General features: G+C 43.1%; 1 protein-coding gene across 1 annotated transcript in view; it reads left to right on the top strand.

The window, feature by feature from the left end:
• COL22A1 (collagen type XXII alpha 1 chain) overlaps nt 1–21,921 on the top strand; it is a 188,294-nt gene that overhangs the window by 128,666 nt on the left and 37,707 nt on the right. The window contains exons 25-36 of the mRNA XM_082235454.1: nt 5,403–5,456; nt 6,325–6,369; nt 7,356–7,409; nt 8,970–9,023; nt 9,475–9,519; nt 9,840–9,902; nt 10,919–10,972; nt 13,518–13,559; nt 14,721–14,753; nt 16,892–16,945; nt 18,082–18,135; nt 20,827–20,880. Of these exons, the coding sequence (XP_082091580.1) occupies nt 5,403–5,456; nt 6,325–6,369; nt 7,356–7,409; nt 8,970–9,023; nt 9,475–9,519; nt 9,840–9,902; nt 10,919–10,972; nt 13,518–13,559; nt 14,721–14,753; nt 16,892–16,945; nt 18,082–18,135; nt 20,827–20,880 (606 nt within the window). The remainder of the gene's footprint in view (nt 1–5,402; nt 5,457–6,324; nt 6,370–7,355; nt 7,410–8,969; nt 9,024–9,474; nt 9,520–9,839; nt 9,903–10,918; nt 10,973–13,517; nt 13,560–14,720; nt 14,754–16,891; nt 16,946–18,081; nt 18,136–20,826; nt 20,881–21,921) is intronic.

The following is a 21,921-nucleotide window of genomic DNA, read 5'->3' as shown; positions in this document are numbered from 1 at the left end:
TATGGGGATTAAAGGGACCTTTTTAAAAAAGAAGAAGTTTGCTGCTGATTTACCATCTGGTCCTATGCATGTTTACTTAGAAGTAAGCTTCTGAAGTCTTCAGTTCTTTTTCTTCCTCTCCTCCTCTTCCTCTTCCTCTTCCTCTTATTAGTATTAATCCACAAATCTGAGGTCCCACAGCAAGTTGCAACAACTAAAATACAATATTTCAAAGAGTTTTAAACAACCTCCAATCCCAGAAATGAGGTGTGTCCTAAAAATATACATCTCAAGTGTCAAAAGCGAGAGTCAATAGGTTAATGGGGGGAAAGCCCCATCTGAGTGACTAAGACTTTCTTCTGGGTGTGTATGGTTGCTATGTAAGATTATTTGGGGACCTAATGGGACTTCCTGTCCTGTTTCCTTTTCCTTTCGCTCTATTATTCCTAGTCAAAGGTTTTGTGTAAATGGATGGCACCTCCATAAGTGTAGCACAAATGCCTTTTGACATTTACAGCGCGCCAACATTCTGCAGGTGCAATTTAATATATTTGCTTGAGCCTCCATGGAATTGTGTGCCATCTGTCCTATATTTTATTATAATTTTCCATCAAGTTGTTCTCTTTGTCCTTTGCCTACCCTTTTCCAATGTATAACCCCATATTCCAACCAGAGTTTCTTTACTGAAGTCAGCAGACTGTTTAATACAATATGTGTTCATTTTATCAACCCTACCTATTTTGGAAACCATTCCTTTCTTTGCCTGTGTTGCCAATTCTTAAAATCCAGCTTCTTTCCTTAATCTGTTTCCAGTTAGCAGTCTTTCCATGCAGACCCACAGCTGAAACTATCTTATATGACCAATTTTCTAACCAACTCCTGTCATGAACAAATGCAATCCCTTTAGAACCAGGGTTATATCCAGCAGAGTTCTACTCAGAAGACATGTACTGAAATGAATTGACCTAAGTTCACCATTCCCTTTAATGTCAAGGGCTCTAATTCGAGTACAACTAACACTGCATGCAACCCATTATGAAATAACTTGCACTATTCCAAATTGCTCCCATTCTTTTCATATATTAATTCCCATTGGCTTTCCTGGCAAAACCCAATACCTAGGGAGGAATTCAATACCACCCTAATTTAGAGTTCTTCAGTGGTGTACTAGTTGCACTGGTGAGATGGTTTGCACAAGGCAAGGCAGCAAAAAGCTAGCATGGGTCTTGTGGCTGGTTGCACACAACATATTTTTGCAGTCCTATTACTTCCTGATGTACAAGCTGTTTCTCAAGAATTTTCCACTAGCACATCTGTTGCACAGGATCTCATAATTACATCCTTACACTAGCACAACAGCTGGGAGCCAGGGAACATAGGATCTGGGACCTTACATCCTAAGAGGACAAGAATTTCCCCTGTTTGATGCATATTTGTTTCAATAAGGTTTGCTCAGATGAAGAGAATTCAAATATAATGGCTTATTCCAGATTCCCATTATTGCTTATTGTTCTGTAATTTTTTTGCAAATGTAAGGGTCTTTCCAACAGTTGGCTTAACAAATGCATAATTGCTGCTCTGGTGGCAGTAGGGAACTGGAGAAATCTTGCTAGATTGACTGAAACCAGGAGTATAACATGATGACTTAGGGAATCTCAGTTGATTAATCTAATGAGTGGTGATCAAAAGGATTTGTAGCTCAATGGTACAGCATCCATTTTCCTTGCAGAAGGTCTTAGGCTTGATCCTTGGCATCTCCATTTAGGGCCTGGAGTGGTGTAGTGGTTAAGAGCGGTGGACTCGTAATCTGGTGAATCGGGTTCGCTTCCCCACTCCTCCATCTGCAGGTGCTGGGTGAGCTTGGGCCAGTCACACTTCTCTGAAGTCTCGCAGCCTCACTCACCTCACAAAGTGTTTATTGTGGGGGAGGAAGGGAAGGGAGATTGTTAGGTGCTTTGAGATTCCTTAGGGTAGTGATAAAACGGGATATCAAATCCAAACTCTTCTTCTTCAAGAGGATCCTGTCTGAAACCTTGGAAAGTCACTGCCAGTCCTCAGAAGAAATAATGAACTAGACTGGACCAATGGTCTGGCTCAGGTTAAGGACCTTTCCCCCTATGTTCTAACAAATTGATTAAATCAGCACAAATTAAATTTGCATAAGACTACTAGCCCCTCCTGCATGAAAGTGAATGTTCCTGCGTCTCATATTACTGGCATGCCATCAGCAGTTTTTTTTAAAAAATATGTATATAGATTAAAAAATATTGTTAAAGTATTGCCTGGTTAACTGGAAATGCTAAAGTTTTTAGCTGATTAATTTTTTTTTTACATTTATCACTGCAGCAATGTATTAATCATGCATTGCAGCCCTAATTGAAGCTCTTTTGGCTTTCCTTGAAATTCATTGAATGTTTTTCCTTACACAGGAGCCTCCCAGTTTCGTCTGGTTTTTCTTTTTCTTTCAGTGGGAAGTGTAGTTCTAAGACGCATCAAGTCTTCGCTGCCCTGATCCCAAACAGGGCATTCGGCTCTAGGGGGAAACAGGTGACACCATCAGCACAGTCAATGAGCAAATAGAATCAGTTCTTCCTACAGCTGCCATGGAAGTGTCTAAACCCCAACTTCCAGAAACCTTATTAGATAACTAAGTTCTCATTGCTTCCATGTGAGGATCCTCAAAATACAACTTCAGATTTTAAATTCATCACATTTCATGGCAGTTCTAATGCTGACATCCTATTCTTAGCAAGTGCTTCAGTCTTAAGAATGTGTATTCTTTCTTTGGCAATCACTCGTAGCCGAGTAAGATTGTCTTCCATCAACACGGTTTTAACAATGAGTCCATAAGTGACTGTGAAGGCCAATTCTGGATCCACATGTCCTTCCACAGTGGGGACATTGGTTTCCAGGCGGGAGTTGGTCACGGTGTGGATTTGCCAAGCGTGCCTTCCTCTTAGCACATTTCTCCCTTGCGTCCTGAGTTTGAGTGTCTTCAAAGCCCATGACACCTTTGGTAAAGGCTGTTCTCCAACTGGAAGGCTGTTCTCCAACTGGAGCACTCACAGGCAAGTGTTTCCCATTTGTCGGTGTTTATACTACATTTTCAAAAAAAATTGCCTTGAGACAGTCTTTAAACCTCTTTTGTTGACCACCAGCATTATGCTTTCTGTTTTTAAGTTCAGAATAGAGTAGTTGCTTTGGAAGATGATATTCAGGCATCTGCACAACATGACCAGTCTAACAAAGTTGATGTTGAAGAATCATTGCTTCAACACTGGTGATCTTCTTCCTGTACACTGACATTAGTTTGCTCGTCTTCCCAAGTGATGTGTAAAAGTGTATTACACTGAGTCAGCCAACTGGTCCAATTGAGTTCATTATTATCTACAACTTGGGTTTCCAGCCGTATTGGACTACAATTCTCATCATCCCTGACCAGTGGTCCTGCTAGCTAGGGATGATGGGAGTTGTAGTCCACAAACAGCTGGCGACCAAAGTTTGGGGAACCCTGGTCTACATTGACTAGCAATCACTTTCCATGGTTTCAGGCAGAAATTTCTACCATCTAGCTCTGTATTGTATACAATGACTAGCAGTTACTCTCTGGAATGTCAGAAGACTTTCCCAACCCTACTTGGAAAAGCCAGGAACTGAACCTGGGATCTTGTGCATGCTCTGCCGCTGAGCTACAGCCCTCTTATGCATATAACATATTTTCAGTACTCAAAACTATCACACTATTTTCATCACTATAACTTTCCCTCCTCCATTGTGTGTCTCTCTGTGTGTGCTTGTTTCAGTTTTGTTTCCATTCCTGGTCCCTTTGCTCCCTCTAGTGACAAGATGCTCTAAAGCAACATTTGCAGTTTTCAAGTCTGTGTGAATGTTACTTTCCCAAAATAGTTTGCACAACTTCTCAGTCTTCAGAGTCAGCTCCTAGTATTCCACCCTTCCCCGTCCTGTCTCCATTTTATTTTATTCTGTCTAATTCAAGGGTAGGGTACCTTATATCCTGAAGCCTGGAAGGCCAAATTTGGCAGGTGGCCAAGACCCTCAACACACACACTTTCACAAACCCAACAGGTGATGCTGTACTTTGAAGTTCCAACTATTGGGACTTCAAATCACAGTGCAGCACTCTTCGAACATCCTTTTACTGGTGAGTGGCGGTTACATCCTGATGTTTGAGCTGTGCACACCAGTTCCTTCTCAGCTGATACCAACCCCTTCCATCAGAATACCATCATCTGTCTGGCAGGTGGCCATGGTTTCTTCTTCTTTTTAATGACCTCATAAGCCAGAGTTGACACGCACACCCTGGTGCAAAAATTGCCCTTTGGGGTGGAGAACCTGGGATTTGAGGCACATTCAAACCTTCTTTTTCACTTAGACCAAGGGTGCAGAACCTCCACCCTTGGTGTAATTTCAAAAGGAGGAGGTTTGAATGTGCCCCAAACCCTGAGCCACTCAGTGCTCCATCATCTGTTAATGTTATGGAAATTATTCAAGGGAAGTATTAGTGCCACTGTATTCTGCTCTGGTCAGACCTCACCTGGAGTACTGTGTCCAGTTCTGGGCACCACAGTTCAAGAAGGACACTGACAAACTGGAACGTGTCCAGAGGAGGGCAACCAAAATGGTCAAAGGCATGGAAACGATGCCTTATGAGGAACGGCTAAGGGAGCTGGGCATGTTTAGCCTGGAGAAGAGGAGGTTAAGGGGTGATATGATAGCCATGTTCAAATATATAAAAGGATGTCACATAGAGGAGGGAGAAAGGTTGTTTTCTGCTGCTCCAGAGAAGCGGACATGGAGCAATGGATCCAAACTACAAGAAAGAAGATTCCACCTAAACATTAGGAAGAACTTCCTGACAGTAAGAGCTGTTTGACAGTGGAATTTGCTGCCAAGGAGTGTGGTGGAGTCTCCTTCTTTGGAGGTCTTTAAGCAGAGTCTTGACAACCATATGTCAGGAGTGCTCTGATGGTGTTTCCTGCTTGGCAGGGGGTTGGACTCGATGGCCCTTGTGGTCTCTTCCAACTCTATGATTCTGTGATTCTATGAACAGACTCGGTTGCTAGCGTGCTACTGCAATCAAGTTAGAAAACACAAGGTGAAAATGGAATGCAATAATTTTTAAGGTGTAGGGATATAAAACCAACTGAACGAATATTTATGCCTGTATAGTTCAAAGTATTATGTTATGTTTGACTCTTTTGTAATGTAAGCTACCTTGATAGAGTTTGCTCTCTGACGTGGCCTATAAGTCCTTTAAACTGGAACCATTCAAGGAAGAAACCTAAGAGGTGGGGCTTTTTCTACCAAAGAGCTGTAGTGATGTTGAAAGTAGTATTTCTTGAATTTCCCTCCTGACATATGGTTGTTTAAGGATTTTGATGTATATTTTTTTCCCCTCACAGGGTCCTCCAGGACCACCTGGAGTCGCTGGTCCTCCTGGGATTGCCGGCCCCCCAGTAAGAAATTTTCATTCATAAAAATTAGATATCGTAAGGACATCCTTCTGCTGCTTTAGACACAGAAGCAGCCCTCATATGAGGCTGTCTTGAGTGGCAGATATTGTATGTGATTATGGGTGCCAGAGTAAAGAGGGAGATATCAGCCTATTTCAATCTTCATTAAATGTCCATTTCCTGCAGAGTTTTTTTTCCCCAACGTCCAAAAACTTTGCATTTAAATTGCATGCTTTCCCTCTAAATATATGCATTTTTGCCTGCACTTTCACATAAAGCACAAATTTTAATGCACTTCTGCCCTAAAATATGTGGTATACCCATAAGATAGAGTGCTCTGATGGGGTTTCCTGCTTGGCAGGGGGTTGGACTCGATGGCCCTTGTGGTCTCTTCCAACTCTATGATTCTATGATACACATGTTAAAATGCACATGTTGGGGTAGACAGACTTCAGTCTTGTAGGACCTGCTTAGTTCCCCCCTCCTACAAAAAAAAACCCGTGAGATCCACTAATTAGAACCTGGTACAAAATATTTATGGTTGGAATAAAAAAACTCTAGATTCAGAAATAATTTGTGATTACCATATGTGAACAATCCTTCTTTGCAAAAATCTACCCCTGGTTACCCCCAAGCGTTCTGCATTGCCATAATTTTGTTGGCAGAGGGAGTCGTTTTATCACTGCTATTGTTACAGAGTTGCGAGCCAGATTCTTTTGCCAACCTTTTGCCAGTGCATGCAGATGATCTACCTTCTTTTCATCCAGCACAACTTACGCTATCTATTTCTGCATGGGTGGTTGGTACTGGGTGGCAAAAAAGATGAAACTACAACTAATGGATATCTTTCTTTTTGCTGTGACTGTTCTAGGGGCTGCCAGGAGAAATGGGGAGAAATGGACTTCCTGGACCACCCGTAAGTGCTTGTGGGTTGTTGTTTTTCTACAGGATACATTCTAGAAAACATGCATGCATTCAGAGTTAGATATATTGTAATTCCTGTTCTGGATCCTGTATCTTTTGAGTTTAGGGAAAGAAATGTGTGTGTGTTTCTGTGTGTGTGTTCAGGGAGGGGTAAAATAACCCCCCACTCACTTTCCCCCCTTTGCTAATAGCCTTAGAACTCACCTCTGCCAGCAAATTTCATCCAGTTCTGTCAAGAGATTTAGAAGCCTATTGGCATCGCCTTCAAATTTATTTCCAATAACCAAATAAATAAATAAAACTGAAAACTATTAAGGTGCCTAAGAAAGAGAGAGGAAACCCTGCAACTCTTTGTCATTTTCGCAGGCTTTGTATACCTAGAAATGTGTAGCATACCATCAAATTTCATGGCATTCTCTTGCAAGATTAAAAAAACACAAGCAATTTGTTTGTTTCCCCTTCAAATCACTAGAGAAAACCTTGGATTTTTTTAATGTGAGGCTTCAAATAAAACCCTAGGTGGAGAAGATAATGTCCCCAACTAGCTTTTTGAACTGCCAGAGTGAGGTTCAAATAGAATATTTTCTTTGGTGTACTTCCCTAGAACTTAATATAATGCAAACCTTCATGAAAGTTTTGCTTTGTATATGTGTGTGTGTGTGTGGTTTGTTTTACTTGTACCTTTGGCATGGCTGACATCTAGTGGTCTTTCCAGAGATTACTCTGTTAAAGCTACACCATTGATGCAAAATGTGAGCCTCCTAAACATGTTCAATTGTAGCTCTTTGAAAGGAGTAGGGAGTGCTTTATAATGTATGGCATGAATGTGTGGCCTTAGTCTAATCTAGGATGGTGTTTTCATGTCTTACAAAAATCACCTGCATTTCTCCATTTCTTTTATTTTGGATTTGTGGGTTTACTCTTGTTTCTCCTGGCTATGCTGCATTTATCTAAGTTTTGTTCCCTCCCTCTTTTTAGGGTTTACCTGGGAAGCCTGGCCTGGATGGCTTACCTGGGCTGCCTGGCTCAAAAGTAAGTGAAGCTGGTGTAAAGTTGCTTTGCCTATCCCTGGCAGAGGGAAGACAAGCCTCTGGTGTGATGGTCAGAGTGTTGGACTATGAGCTGGTAGACCAGAGTTCTAATTCCCACTCTGCCATGAAGCTCACTGGGGCACGCCACCATCTCTTATCCTAACCTACCTCAGAGGGTTCATGTGAGGTTGAAATGAGGAGGAGGAGAACCATGTAGACCACCTTGAGCTCCTTGGTAGATAGAATTGGGATATAAATATAATTAAATAAAGAAAGAAATAAAATAGCATTCTTTGCTAGATTTCCAGGTCGCATGACTAACATGAATGGGCTTAGGATTCAGTTTAAAAGTAGACCATTAGGGTCCAGTTGTGGCCGACTCTGGGGTTGTGGTGCTCATCTCACTTTATTGGCGAGGGAGCCGGCGTACAGCTTCCAGGCAAACCAGCACCATTTACCTTCCCACCGGAGCTGTACCTATTTATCTACTTGCACTTTGACGTGCTTTTGAACTGCTAGGCTGGCAGGAGCTGGGACCGAGCAATGGGACCACACCCTGTTGCGGGGATTCGAACCGCCGACCTTCTGATCGGCAAGTCCTAGGCTCTGTGGTTTAACCCACAGCGCCACCCACGTCCCAGGATTCAGTTTAGGGGCCCATTTTTTGCTTGCATCTCCAGAACACCCATTTTGGGGACTTACAGTAGCCAGACTGAACCAACTATCCTCTCTCTGAGCCAGGATAAGAAAATTGCTCTGATGTGTCCTTGGCTTAATATCATTGAGAATCAGCTGTGAATAAGCCAGCTGAACCGTAGATCTAAAAGGTAAAGGTAAAGGACCCCTGGAAGGTTAAGTCCAGTCAAAGGTGACTATGGGGTTGCAGCATTCACCTCGCTTTTTAGGCTGAGGGAGCCAGCGTTTGTCCGCAGACAGTTTTCCAGGTCATGTGGCCAGCATGACTAAACTGCTTCTGGTGCAACGGGACTCCGTGATGGAAACCAGAGTGCACAGAAATGCTGTTTGCCTTTCTGCTGCAGTGGTACATATTTATCTACTTGCACTGGCATGCTTTCAAACTGCTAGGTTGGCAGGAGCTGGGATAGAGCAACGGGAGTGCACCCTGTCACAGGGATTTGAACCACTGGCCTTCTGATCGGCAAGCCCAAGAGGCTCAGTGGTTTAGACCACAGTGGCAACCGCATCCCTCATGGTCGCCTTTGACTGGACTTAACTATCCAGGGGTCCTTTACCTTTACTTTTACCTTTTTACCATAAATCTACTGCATCCTGGCCTTCATATTCTTTTGGATCCTGCTATAGGATTACCTCTTTATTCCCCCCCACCTTATTTTTTGTTGTTGGAATGGGTGGTGGATGACTCCTTCCTGCCCACCTGCTCCAATAAACCTTCTCCACTCCTACAAGAAACACTGGGGGGGGGGAGTTCTTCCATCAGTCAATAATTTTTATTCCATAGCAATGTTGGTAAGCTCTTACGCTGGATGTTTATTCAAACACATCTGTTTCTTTTGCTGACTTTTGCTTGCATGGCCTACAGGGAGAACGTGGAGAAAGGGGAGAAGAAGGATTTCCCGGGAAAATTGGTCTGAAGGTAAACAACAACAACAACAACAAAACATACCATTTCTTGCAGCTGATGTCAGCTGCATTTATTATCATCTGCTCTGCTCTCATGATCCAGTCAGAAGTAACTAACTCCAGGCTTGGGTGGAACGAAACACCCCCCTGTTCGCTGGTCCCCCCCCCCAAGGACTTAAATTTGCCTTGGCTCAGCAAGTTGACCTGGGATGAGCAACTTATGCTGGCATATAGTTGGCTGAGACATCCCAAATTATTATTATTATTAGGCCCTAAAATTACTGCAGTATCTTCAACTGGTTGTTGTTGCGGGCTCTTCCGCAACAGAGAATGGAACCAAGAACAACTCATCGTTCTTATCATTCTGCAAGCTTTTGCTTAAAAGTGAAATGGAATTTTAAGAAATGGGAGAAATTGGCTGCCCTGGGTAAACCTGTTTATTTGATTTCACTTTTCCCCCCTAGGGTGAAACAGGAGAGCCTGGACGTCCTGGACTAGTGGGAGAGAGGGTAAGTAGAAAAAAACATCCCTCCAAACCATGGGAACAACAAAGCCAGATTAGAGCAATTTTGTTCTAGAGCTGCAGCTATTGGAGACAGGGCCTTCTGGAAAGTTGTTTCTGCTACTGAAGCAAGGACCCCTTCAAGGCATTTTACATAATCCATAGTGATTTCAACAACATTTTTAACTGGAGTCCCCATAGAATTTGTCCAGAAGCTCAGCATGTGGATGTCTGAAAAGAGAGTGATGTCAGATCCTGCAAGGTGGGGTTTGGCAGAAGCAATCTCTCCATGTGCTGGTTCCAATACTCTTTTCCCCTCCATCATAGGGTGAAGCCGGCCTCCCAGGCTCACCTGGTTTACCAGGACAGAGAGGAGAGAAAGGAGATCAGGTATGTCGTGTGTGTGTGTGTGTGTGTGTCTGTGATTTTTATTAAATTTTCTCTTTTACAATTTAGAATATTCATTTGAACAACCTTAAAATATCAATGACTTCCCTTCTTCTCTTTCCATGGTTCATTTTGCATAACATAAACCCTTTCATATTTTTCATAAACTCAACCATTCAGTATTCCATTATTACATCCATCAAAACTTACTTACACTGTTGAATATATCTTAATGCTGCCAACGTTTTCAAGTGAACACAATTCCACCCCCCCAATATTCAATAAACATTTTCCAATCTTCTTTAAACGTATGTTCTTCTTGTTCTCTTATTCTATAAGTTAAATCTGCCAGCTATGCGTATTCCATCAGTTTAAGTTGCCATTCTTCTTTAGCTGGGACCTCTCTCGTTTTCCATTTGAGGGCTAATGAAACATGGGCTGCATTAGTGGCACAGAAATAGCCTTTCTAGACACCTGGGAATTTTCATCTGAATTATCCCCAACAAAAAGGACTCTGGGATATATATATATATATATATTTGGGAAAGTGCTTTTCAACATTTTTTTCAATTCATTATGAATTGTTTCCCAATACTCTTTTACCCTTTTGCAGGTCCACCACATATGAAAGAATATTCTTTCATAGCTATGCCATTTGAGGTGTTTAGTCTGGATTGGACCTTGAAGAAAAGGAGAGCTCCATATTAAATTTATTTGGGCTATCCTTACTCTCTCCCACAACCTTTCTAGTCACAGCAGTCAAAGCCAAGAAAATGGTGGCTTTTTAATGTTTGCTGTCTTCCTCTTGATTGACTGTCAGTGCTGCAGTTGAAGAACTTTCCATCTGAATGTTCAATTTACTGCCACCAGTTGGCCATTTATATTGCGGCAGCAAATACGTAGTGACTTTTGTTTTTGTTTACTCTGACAGAAAATGTCTTTGCTACTCAACGCAATAAAAAATAGCGATAAAAACAACAACAACAGCAACAACTGCACTTTCTTCTGTTCCTTTGCAGGGCGAAAAGGGAAGATCTGGACTCCCTGGTTTCAAAGGTGAAAGAGGTGACAAGGTGTGTTTCAACATTCGAGGGATTTTAGGTTTATGAAATATTTGTAATGTGACACTGGCCAACAATAAGGAGAAGGGTAAGATCTTGGATGAAGGAACTTGCTAGGGTATAACTGAGTAAGCTCAGGAGAGGGACAAGGAGGATCTGGTCTTCAAACCATTGTTTGCATTCTTTGTGTTAATTCTTGTATTATTTAGTTATTTATTTATAAATGTATTTATGTAACAACCCCCTAAAACAACAACAACAACAACAACAACAACAACAACAACAACAACAACAACACATCAGTGTGGTGTCCAATGCAATAAAAACATTTTAAAGCAAAAACGTTTTAAAATGACTGGCTACTCAGGGGACATTTTTAATAATGTCATAGACTTGCTGGAGTGTAACATAATGGGAATGTTGCTAAACAGCCCAGCCCCCTTCCATCCATCAGTTTTATCCAAAACACATACCCCAAAGATGGGTCTAATCTTCCATACCCTCCAACATTTCTCAAATGAATAGAAAAAGTGGGACATTGCGGGATCAAATCAGAAACCGGGACAGCTTCTCTAAATCCAGGACGTCCCTGGAAAATAGGGACACTTGGATGGTCTGGTCTGTTGGGAATCTGAATACGTGCAGCTACTCACACAATTAGGTTTTGGCAGACAGCCAAGGCAATGTGGAGGAGTAAGTCTGCCTGGTGATACAGAGGCATGGAGACAGCTCCATGATTGGTCAAGCTCTCTCACGGGAATAATGATTAATGGCCTACTAACTGGAATGTGTGTTAGTACGAGTTTGAGTGTAGAAGTTGTGAGTCGTGTATGAGAGAGCTAGCTAAAGATTCGTGTTCTGTTCTGTTCCTGTAAGTAGTCCACTGTATATAATAAACACCTAACTACAAGTTCCTGGTTCCTGCTTCGTCCATCCTGTCTGCAGCCAAGTCGCCAATTGCTTCCATGGATTCTGCGTTTACTCTGCTAGGTCTGGCTAAGGTCCTGCAACTACTCAGAAAGTTGTGAAACACCAATAGGTTTTGCCAATATGGTCTTCAAAGGACATTAACCGAACACCCTCACAAAAAAGGACTTAAAAGCATTGGGTAAAATTGTAAGATATTAGCTCAGCATTACAAAAACAAAGCTGAGCTCAGGAATAACATAATAAAAGGGCAGAAATAAACATTTACCCCGCCTTCTTAAAGATATTCCATGTTTAGGCCTTGAGATCTTCCTTGGAGCTGGAGAATTCTTTAAGATGAAGGTAGATGAGCTTTCAATCTTGGCCCCACCGTGGTCCTAATCCAAACTGGAGGAGGGACATGCTCTTTGCTCCAGGAGGAAAAAAAACCTTCAATTTTCACTACCTATTATTTTTCAAAACCATTCAATGGTTTGATTAACACCATGTCTAGTATGGGCCTAATCTGAACAAATGTCCTCTCTGATGAGCTGGACTGGAGTGATTGTATCCCACAGGAATGGATTTTGAGCTGTTTGTCAGTGTGACTTCCCTTTTGAAAGAAAACTATATGAAAATGATGTATAGATGGTATATATCACCAGTACAGATAGCAAAAATGTACAAAACCGGGTCAAACATATGTTGGAATTGTAAAGAAAAGGAAGGGACCTGTTAGCATATGTGGTGGGAATGTAGAGAAGTTTTAAAAAAATTGGGAAATGATATATAATGAATTGAAGAAAATGTTTAAAATGACATTAAAAAAAACCAAACAAACTAGAAGCATTTCTGTTAGGGATTATAGGACAAGACCTGCCAAGGAAAACAAAGAATTTATTTATGTATGCTACAACAGTGGCAAGAGTCTTGATAGCACAAGGATGGAAGAAGGAGGAAACCCCGACAAAGAAACTGATGAGCTATGCAGAATTGGCTAAATTGACGTACAAACTGCGAGATAAGGACAACTGTGACTTTAAAGAAGAATAGGAACTTTTCACAAATTACTTAGAAAGACGACAAAATGAATTCGACTCCTTGGCAGGCTTTGAATAAACATACACAAATTTATCCACAGGAATGGATTTTGAGCTGTGTGTCAGTTTCCTACTTTTACACCTGTCAGGGAACTGACATCGGAGGGAGAGGCGAAGGGGAGGCTCCCAGATGATGCTGGCGAAGGACCCAGCAGCAGGGGGAGAAACAGCTCAGTAGAGGGGGAAGCCAATCAGCGCAACACCGGGGATAAAGGGAGGCAGACAGGGGAAGTGGAGAGAGGGCTCCAGGACTCTTCACTGGACATCAGTGAAGAGAGCCCAGGTCCTCCGCTACCCACACCTTCCCTGCGCAGAAGACTCCCGCGCAGTGAGAGGAGGAGGAGGAGACTGGGTGTCAAACAACTTTTATGTTGGAAGAGGTTCAAGAAACGCCCACTGACGGATTCTGCCAGTGACTGAGGCAGCCACGATGAGAAGGGGCTGTGCAGTCAGAAAGGTTTAACAAGGCAAATTAACCGAGAAAGGCACCAGTTTACGCACGAGTAACTCATACCTATTACAACACCCTAAACCTCTGCTTACTTTTCTAGGGAGATGTCGGTCCTGCTGGTCCCCCAGGCTTACCAGGGACAGTAAGTAGCATTTTTATTTTTTTAAAAGAGCCCAGAAATGGCAATGAAGTGGGCTGTAAAAGGAATTTGTCTAATACCATTTTTGGCAGTTTGGAGACTGACTGCTACCTTGTAAGAGACATGCAGTGGTTTTTTGTGCTGCAGTCTCCAGAAGCGGTGGTGCTGAGGGACTGCCTAAGTGCTTATTATCTCAGCTCGATCACTGAGATAACTGCAGGAGTTGTCGATGGTTGTCCTCCAAGTTGGCGAGGCACATTTGACATCAAAAAGGAACAAAGCTTCTGATGTAGAATATTCTGCCAGCAGACACCTTCCGGTTTCAACCTTTAAATGCTTGCTGATTTTTTTTTTCTATTCCACCAGGTATATGCAGTCAATTTAGAATATATATTTCCATGGTGATTAGTTGGTAATCTGCGATTTTAAAAATGTATGTGTTTTTATTATACAGTGGTACCTCGGTTTACAAACTTAATCTGTTCCGGAAGTCCTTTCTTAAACCGAAACCATTCTTAAGCCGAGGCGAGCTTTCCCTAATGAGGCCTCCTGCCACCGGTGCCCTTCCACCATTCAGATTCTGTTCTTAGACCGAGGTAAAGTTCGCAAACCGGGACACTACTTCTGGGTTTGCGGCGTTTGTAAACTGAATCATTCTTAAACAGGGCTGTTCTTAAACCAAGGTACCAATGTATATAGGAATTATTGTAATCCACTTTGATAGTTTTAATGATTACAGAATTTTAAATAATAGTACAGTGGTACCTTGGGTTAAGAACTTAATTTGTTCTGGAGATCCATTCTCAATCTGAAATTGTTCTTAACCTGAAGCACCACTTTAGCTAATGGGGCCTCCCGCTGCCGCTGCGCTGCCGGAGCACAAATTCCGTTCTCATCCTGAAGCAAAGTTCTTAACCCGAGATACTATTTCTAGGTTAGTGGAGTCTATAACCTGAAGCGTCTGTAACCTGAAGCGTATGTAACCCGAGGTACCACTGTAATAACAAAGGTGCACGCTGATGCACAAAATCCTTACTTTGTGCTGTTTTCTTGAGCAGAGATCACAAATCATTATCCATTTGTTACCATCAAAATGTAAGCATTGTTACAATTTTTTTTTTCTTTTACAGAAATCTCATTTTGTTTTCTTTGTTCTCTTTCTAGACTTCCCTGTTTACTCCGCATCCCAGTCGCCCTGTAAGTGTCACGCCTGATTCTTCTGCCTTGTCGCTCTGGTAAATTAAAGCCGTTGTGCCGTTAAGGACAGGCTGCTACACAAAACATCAAATATGTGGTTTAATACCACTTGCAAATAGCATCTGCTGAAGGGTGGGTGGGTAGTTGGGACCAGGACTGGAGGAAGAAAGGAGGGGTATTTAACTCTTTCCATCCCTGCCACAGTTCTATGTGTGGTCTGACCATTGCAGAATAAAGGTAAAGGGGCCCCTGACCATTAGGTCCAGTCGTTGCCGACTCTGGGGTTGCGGCGCTCATCTTGCTTTATTGGCTGAAGGAGCTGGCATACAGCTTCCGGGTCATGTGGCCAGCATGACTAAACTGCTTCTGGCGAACCAGAGCAGCGCACGGAAATGCCGTTTACCTTCCCACCAGAGCGGTACTTATTTATCTACTTGCACTTTGATGTGCTTCAAACTGCTAGGTTGGCAGGAGCAGGGACTGAGCAATGGGAGCTCACCCCGTCACGGGGATTCGAACCGCTGACCTTCTGATTGGCAAGTCCTAGGCTCTGTGGTTTAACCCACAGTGTAGAGTGGTACTATCACTTCCATTGATCTGGACACTATACTTCTGTTGTTGCACTCAAACAGCCGGACGGAACCAGGTTCACAAAGGTTTCTATGCAGTATATGGCAGGAAGCTTTGGCTTCGTACTGCACTTGGGAAGCCTACTTATTTCCGGTGTTTGGGTCTTTGTTTCTTTTTTAGCAAACTGAAGCTGTGTCTTTTCCGCAGCTCTTTTCAACCCACCTGAAAACACAGATCAAACTGTGCAATCAAACAACTAAAAGGAGAGAATATCAAACAAGCTTCCGGAGATTAATTGGCAGCCTGCGTTTCCATGGCGACAGTGGCCTGCATTTGCAGTTATTAAATAATATCCTTCCCTTTAATTTAATTAACCCTCAGCGTTGCACTTGGAGCAATTTGGTTGTTTAAGATGGGGTTGCAAGCTTGAAACGACTTTATTAATATTTTCCCAAATGAGCAATTTGAATCAGTAAACTGAAGAGAGAAGTTCATTATCATAGTCGCTTGTACTGCGCTGTCATCTTTCTTTCATCCACAACGAGGCAGCAGAGAGTCTTCATGCAGAACTGATGCTCTCTTCAAATCTAATGCTCACATCTGCCTTAGGATTCAGTCTAATAGGAATATAGAGAACTGCCCTGTTCTGAGTCAGACCATTGGTCCTCCAGATCTTCAGGCTGCAGACATTCCCTTCCCCGCCTATAGATACCAGGGATGGAACCGGGGACCTTCTGAATTCAAAGCAGAGATGTGATTGAGCTGTGGCTAGTGATGGGAGAAAGATTCAGTTCAATTGACATTTAAATAGAAACTTGCCTAACTTGCAGTTCTGAAACAATACAAGAACCAAAACCATCGCTCAAAATTCAAACTTATCTGAATTTTGCAATTTAGTCCTCCAGCCAAGTACCGTGTCCATGAATGCATATATTATGTTAAAGGTTGCATGGAAAAGAAGCAGAAATAAACAAATAACATAAAATTATACTGCATTACAGTGCAATTGGACACGGGTGGCAATGTGGTCTAAACCACAGAGCCTAGGGCTTGCCGATCAGAAAGTCAGTGGTTCGAATCCCTGTGACGGGGTAAGCTCCCATTGCTCAGTCCTTCTCCTGCCAACCTAGCAGTTAGAAAGCATGTCAAAGTGCAAGTAGATAAATAGGTACTGCTGCAGCGGGAAGGTAAATGGCATTTCCATGCACTGTTCTGGTTTCGCCAGAAGTGGCTTAGTCATGCTGGCCACATGTCCCGGAAGGTGTCTGCGGACAAACGCCGGCTCCCTCGGCCTGAAAGTGAGATGAGCGTGCAATCCTAGAGTTGTCCGCGACTGGACTTAATGGTCAGGGGTCCCTTTACCTTTACCGTGTAATTGCTTTGCAAAATGAAAAGATGCATATTGGGAGAAAATAAATGCACTAAGATGGATTTTCATGAGCACTTGCCACACAGAGGTTTCATCACTGTGCTGCACATGGAAGGTTGACCATTGTGCAGAAAGGGATATGTACCCACCGCTCTCTATGTATGGGCCTCACAAACTCACTCGTACTTTTTGTTCCCAGGGAGAACAAGGGCTACCAGGTGAAAAAGGTGACCGTGGAGAAAGAGGTGAACCCGTAAGCACATTGTAATCTTCTCGCTTTGCTTGCTATAAGTACATCGAAAGGGTGAAGAGAGCTATTTCTGTTGTGGGGCATGCTACAAATGTTTGTTCAGCGGAGGGAAAACCTGGGAGTCACCAGAACAGAAGAACTGATGGGATGTGACTTTTGTAGGCATCTCCCTTGCTCCTTTTGACTCATTATGCAAGATGTCTACTTGACATTATTCTTGTGATTATGGGAGCTGTGTATCTGTATGCCTACTAAAAGCTGCAAAATGTATGCAGGTGCACATCGCTTATTGCATCAACTTTAAATTTGTATTTGAAGTTTCTAGTCTTCATGAGATCTGTATACAACATCAGGTAGCTGGGAGAAAGGGACAGCTTCACCGGCAGGTTTTCCATCTCCCATTTATTATTATTATTTATTTCCTGCCCCTTTGCTCTCATTGTTCCTTGATAACTAGCCTCTATTACCTCCTCTTTCCCCCTCTATGTTCTTCTTCCCAGTCCGAGCTAAGAAATGACTGATTAATTCACGCTATGGATGGAGGAGGCATCGGTTTGCTTTGCTTGCTTTTTTTTTGCTTTTTTTTTTTTGAAGCAAACTTCCAAAACACTCCTGAATTTTCGCACAGATGGGAACACGTCCCAGACATATTATGCACTTTTCTGGATTCTGCAATGAAGTTTCTCTGTGCACAAAAATATGTATCTTACTTAAAATCTGTGTTCATGGTGCATATTTTGCAGATGAATGCACTGAAAAACCTTGTGCATATTTTACATAAAAACGGGCTTTTGTGTTTACAAGAATGCATGCAAACTGTTTGCAATTTCAACGTGGACTTTTTGGGCAGACCTACAACCGAGCGCCAGGACAAAATTAGGCTGCTCAGTCCATCCCTGTGTGCAACTCAATATGTTAGAATCCTAATGAATTACTGAGGTTTTAAATGCAATTAGGAAGAATGAGGCCTTTACGTTTTTTCTAACTTGATTTGTGGCATTTAAAAAAGAGGAGGCTACTGCTTGATCTCTGTATCGTTTCCATGGGCCTAACATGATACTTAATTTCCCTTGAGAAAAAATCGCATATATAACGAGGAACATTTATGGTTTTTTACCTTTCTCCTTTCCTTCCAACAGGGAGAACGTGGCATTCCTGGTAAAATGGGGCTTCAGGGACCTGCAGGGCCACCGGTAAGCCAGAAAAGATGGATCTCATTAATAAGTAGCAAAGCAGCTCATGTGTGAAAGTTGTAATTCTGCTTCTTTTGATTTTTTTTTTTTTTTTTTGGTTAGAGCAGCGCTGGTTCCAGGCTATTTTGCACTCTCAGCAAGGCTAACTGGTTGGGCCCACCCCCATTTTATTTTATTTCATTTTGCTAATTTCAATTTTCAAAAACAGGTGTCTTCTATATTAAAAAGAAAGAAAGCACAACACTTGAAACTGCAAGAAAATGCAGGGATAAGGAACACGGCTATTTTTTAATAAATGGGGTCATCTTAATAGATGGTCCTGGTTGCGGGCAGGCTCTCAACCTGGTTCCCCCCACCCTGGCATGGGTGGAGCAATCACACTCACGCCAGGGTGGCACCTCAATCACCCAGGTCTATTGCCCAATCATTTCAAAGGGTGATAGTGGGGGAAAGTATAAAAGCAGCAGCGCCACCTGTGCCAGGCTCCTGCTTCGCGTGGCTGAACACCCGCCTACCCTCCCTTTCATTTAGATCCTTTGGCCTTGCTTTGGACTTTGGTTGGTTGCCCGGCTTAAGTCGGGGACCGGGTAGGAATTTTTTTCCATTTGGCAAATTGGCACTGGCCGCTTGGTTTTTGCCTACCTCTTAGCAATCGTCACAACTTTGTAAGGTTTGGCTGTTAGGCTTTAGCTTATGGTGAATGGGGGAGGGGAGATCGGCCAATGCCTGCCCCTCCAGTTTCAAGGGTATTCCGTTAAAGGAATCCAGGGACTGGATCCTGTCCGAAGTCCGCTTGAAGGGTGAGGGCCAGGCCAGGCCTCTGGGAACACCAGGGGAGATGTAGGCGGGTTCCCCCGAAGCAATTTCCCTTTGGGTGGTTTACCCTTATGGACTTCCTGCAAAGCAGACAAGAGTCAGATATAGTCTTACCATTGCCTAAGCCAATACCGCTCTCATTCCTGTAATCAATAAAGTTGTGGCCAATTTTTTGCCCAAAAAACTTAAACAAAATATCCGTGTCCGTGTGAATTTATTTATCCTAATGGGGGGTCGGCTTGAGGGTCTTGCCACGCAACCTTTCTCAACTACAGCAGAAAACGTTTTAGCACTCCAATCGTTTTGAATAACCTTGTGAATTTTGATGTTAAAGCTTCAACCTCTTGAAAGTTTTCATTTCAGGCACATCAAAATCTCACTTTGCATGCCATTTTCTTTGCAATTGCCCCCAATTCCTTCAGGTCAAGTGCTGGTGCTTGGGCATAATCAGTTGATACAGTTGCCAAGCCAACTAAGTCTCTTTTGCAGGGTTGTTGAGCTTATGTAAGTTGTTATATGTTTGAGCTTTGAGAAACTGTGTTCACCTGTTGCCACTGACATTGGAAGTGTGGGGAACATCCTTCGAGCGATAAAAAACATTAGCTGCATTATCCGGGAGTTTTTGTTCTAGTATGAAGAGAAGTACTCCTTGTGGCAGGGACACGGGTGGCGCTGTGGGTTAAACCACAGAGCCTAGGACTTGCCGATCAGAAGGTCAGCGGTCCGAATCCCTGCGACGGGGTGAGCTCCCGTTGCTCGGTCCCTGCTCCTGCCAACCTAGCAGTTCGAAAGCATGTCAAAGTGCAAGTAGATAAATAGGTAAAGCTCCAGCAGGAAGGTAAACAGTGTTTCTGTGCGCTGCTCTGGTTTGCCAGAAGCGGCTTAGTCATGCTGGACACATGACCTGGAAGCTGTACGCCATCTCCCTCAGCCAATAAAGCGAGATGAGCGCCACAACCCCAGAGTCGGCCACAACTGGACCTAACAGTCAGGGGTCCCTTTACCTTTACCTTTACCTTTACTCCTTGTGGCAACACACATTTTGTAAGTCTTTATGCTTTTGCTGTATGTTCACAGCCCAGATCTTCAGCATCAATATCTTTGTTTCCATTGTGTTCCAATGATTTTTTCGAATTCTTGCAGCCTTAAGCATGTCTTCAGTAGATTTTTGGGTTGATACCATATATATTACACAGAAAGCCAAATGGGGAATTACTGTATCTTGTTGTAGCTGCTGGAATCTCTCTTTAGCAGATTGTAGGGCTATGTCTAAGACAGTACAGTACTTTGATTTTCTGCTTTGAATCTTGTGGTGCTTCTTCTTGGGTCTGAAAAATTCCATTCCTTTCTCAAAGTTTGGTAGTGTTTCCAGCTCATTTACACTCTCAGTAGCACATATTGAAACTTGTTTTCAACCCTCACCACACCTGCAGCCCACAAGGTAGTTATCGGTCACTTGCAATTGGCTTGCAGCTAAATTTAAATCAGCTATCTTGTTTCGATATGGTGAGCTTCCCCATTCAAGGAGAGAGGAAGAAGGGAGACTCGGTTGACATAGAACTGGGTGAGCCAATTCTGTTATTGACAGTCGGTAAAAGCTCCTTGTTGAATCTGGCACCCATAGAGGGGGACCTTATTTCTTGGGCTCCGGTGATGAGGCCTTAATCAGCTGCCTTGTGCAGCTCAGTTAAATGATCAGGGTTTATTATCTTTTCCATGAATGGAAATGGAAACTATGTCCTTTGTTAGGGGAGCAGGTTTAGCAGCTGTCTTAGCACCTGCTTTCTGAGCCGGCTGCTTTTGTTTTGCCTGGCTCTCCGAACAACTTGGTCCCTTCTCCCATCAGACTGAACCCTTGTTTTCTTGTATCTGTAGGGTATGAAGGGGCAGGAAGGGGCACCAGGGGGCCCTGGATCACCAGGAGAGATTGTAAGTATTTGCTCTGCTTTAGAAACTCTTTTTGCTAGATAGTCAAAAGAGCGTTAGAAATTCATCTGTTACATACGAGCAACTTCCCTTGAGACACTCTGCTGGCGGAGAGGTGTTGTTGAGTCATCCAAACAGTAGGAGTCACCTTGCTCCAAATTCAATAATAATAATAATAATAATTTATTATTTATACCCCACCCATCTGGCTGAGTTTTCCCAGCCACTCTGGGCGGCTCCCAATCGAGTGTTAAAAACAATACAGAATTAAATATTAAACACTTCCCTAAACAGGGCTGCCTTCAGATGTCTTTTAAAGATAAGATACCTGCTTATTTCCTTCACATCTGAAGGGAGGGCGTTCCACAGGGTGGGCGCCACTACCGAGAAGGCCCTCTTTCTGTTTCCCTGTAACCTCACTTCTCGCAATGAGGGAAACGCCAGAAGGCCCTTGGCGCTGGATCTCAGTGTCTGGGCTGAACGATGGGGGTGGAGACGCTCCTTCAGGTATACAGGACCGAGGCCATTTAGGGCTTTAAAGGTCAGCATCAACACTTTGAATTGTGCTCAGAAACGTACTGGGAGCCAATGCAGATCTCTCAGGACCAGTGTTATGGGGTCCCGGCGGCCGCTCCCACTCACCAGTCTAGCTGCCGCATTTGGGATTAATTGCAGTTTCCGGGTCACCTTCAAAGGTAGCCCCACTCAAATGAAATTCAGTTCTCAGGCAGTTCAAGCAAGTGTTTCCCCCCGCAGAAAAGTTGCTGGGCCCAGTCTAGTGGGGACCTCCTACCCAATTCCCCACTGAAATAAGCAGGATCTGGGTCGAGCTCCCATTTATTTCAAGAGGGCTTATCCCAGGGAAGTGTATGCTGGATTAGACGATGGGCCAATTCATATCATTTTGACATGGTGAAATCCCATCAAGTCGACTTTCTCCCAGGCTGAAGCAGTGCGCTATTGTGCATGATATCTAAATGGCTTGGGACCTGGGTACCTTAAGGACTTCCTTCTTCCATATATTCCTTCTTTCATGCTCCATTC

The sequence above is a fragment of the Podarcis vaucheri genome (genome assembly GCF_965113315.1).
Source record: "Podarcis vaucheri genome assembly, chromosome: 8".
In the NCBI taxonomy this organism is placed as follows: domain Eukaryota; kingdom Metazoa; phylum Chordata; class Lepidosauria; order Squamata; family Lacertidae; genus Podarcis; species Podarcis vaucheri.
This window is presented reverse-complemented; position numbering and strand designations above follow the sequence as displayed.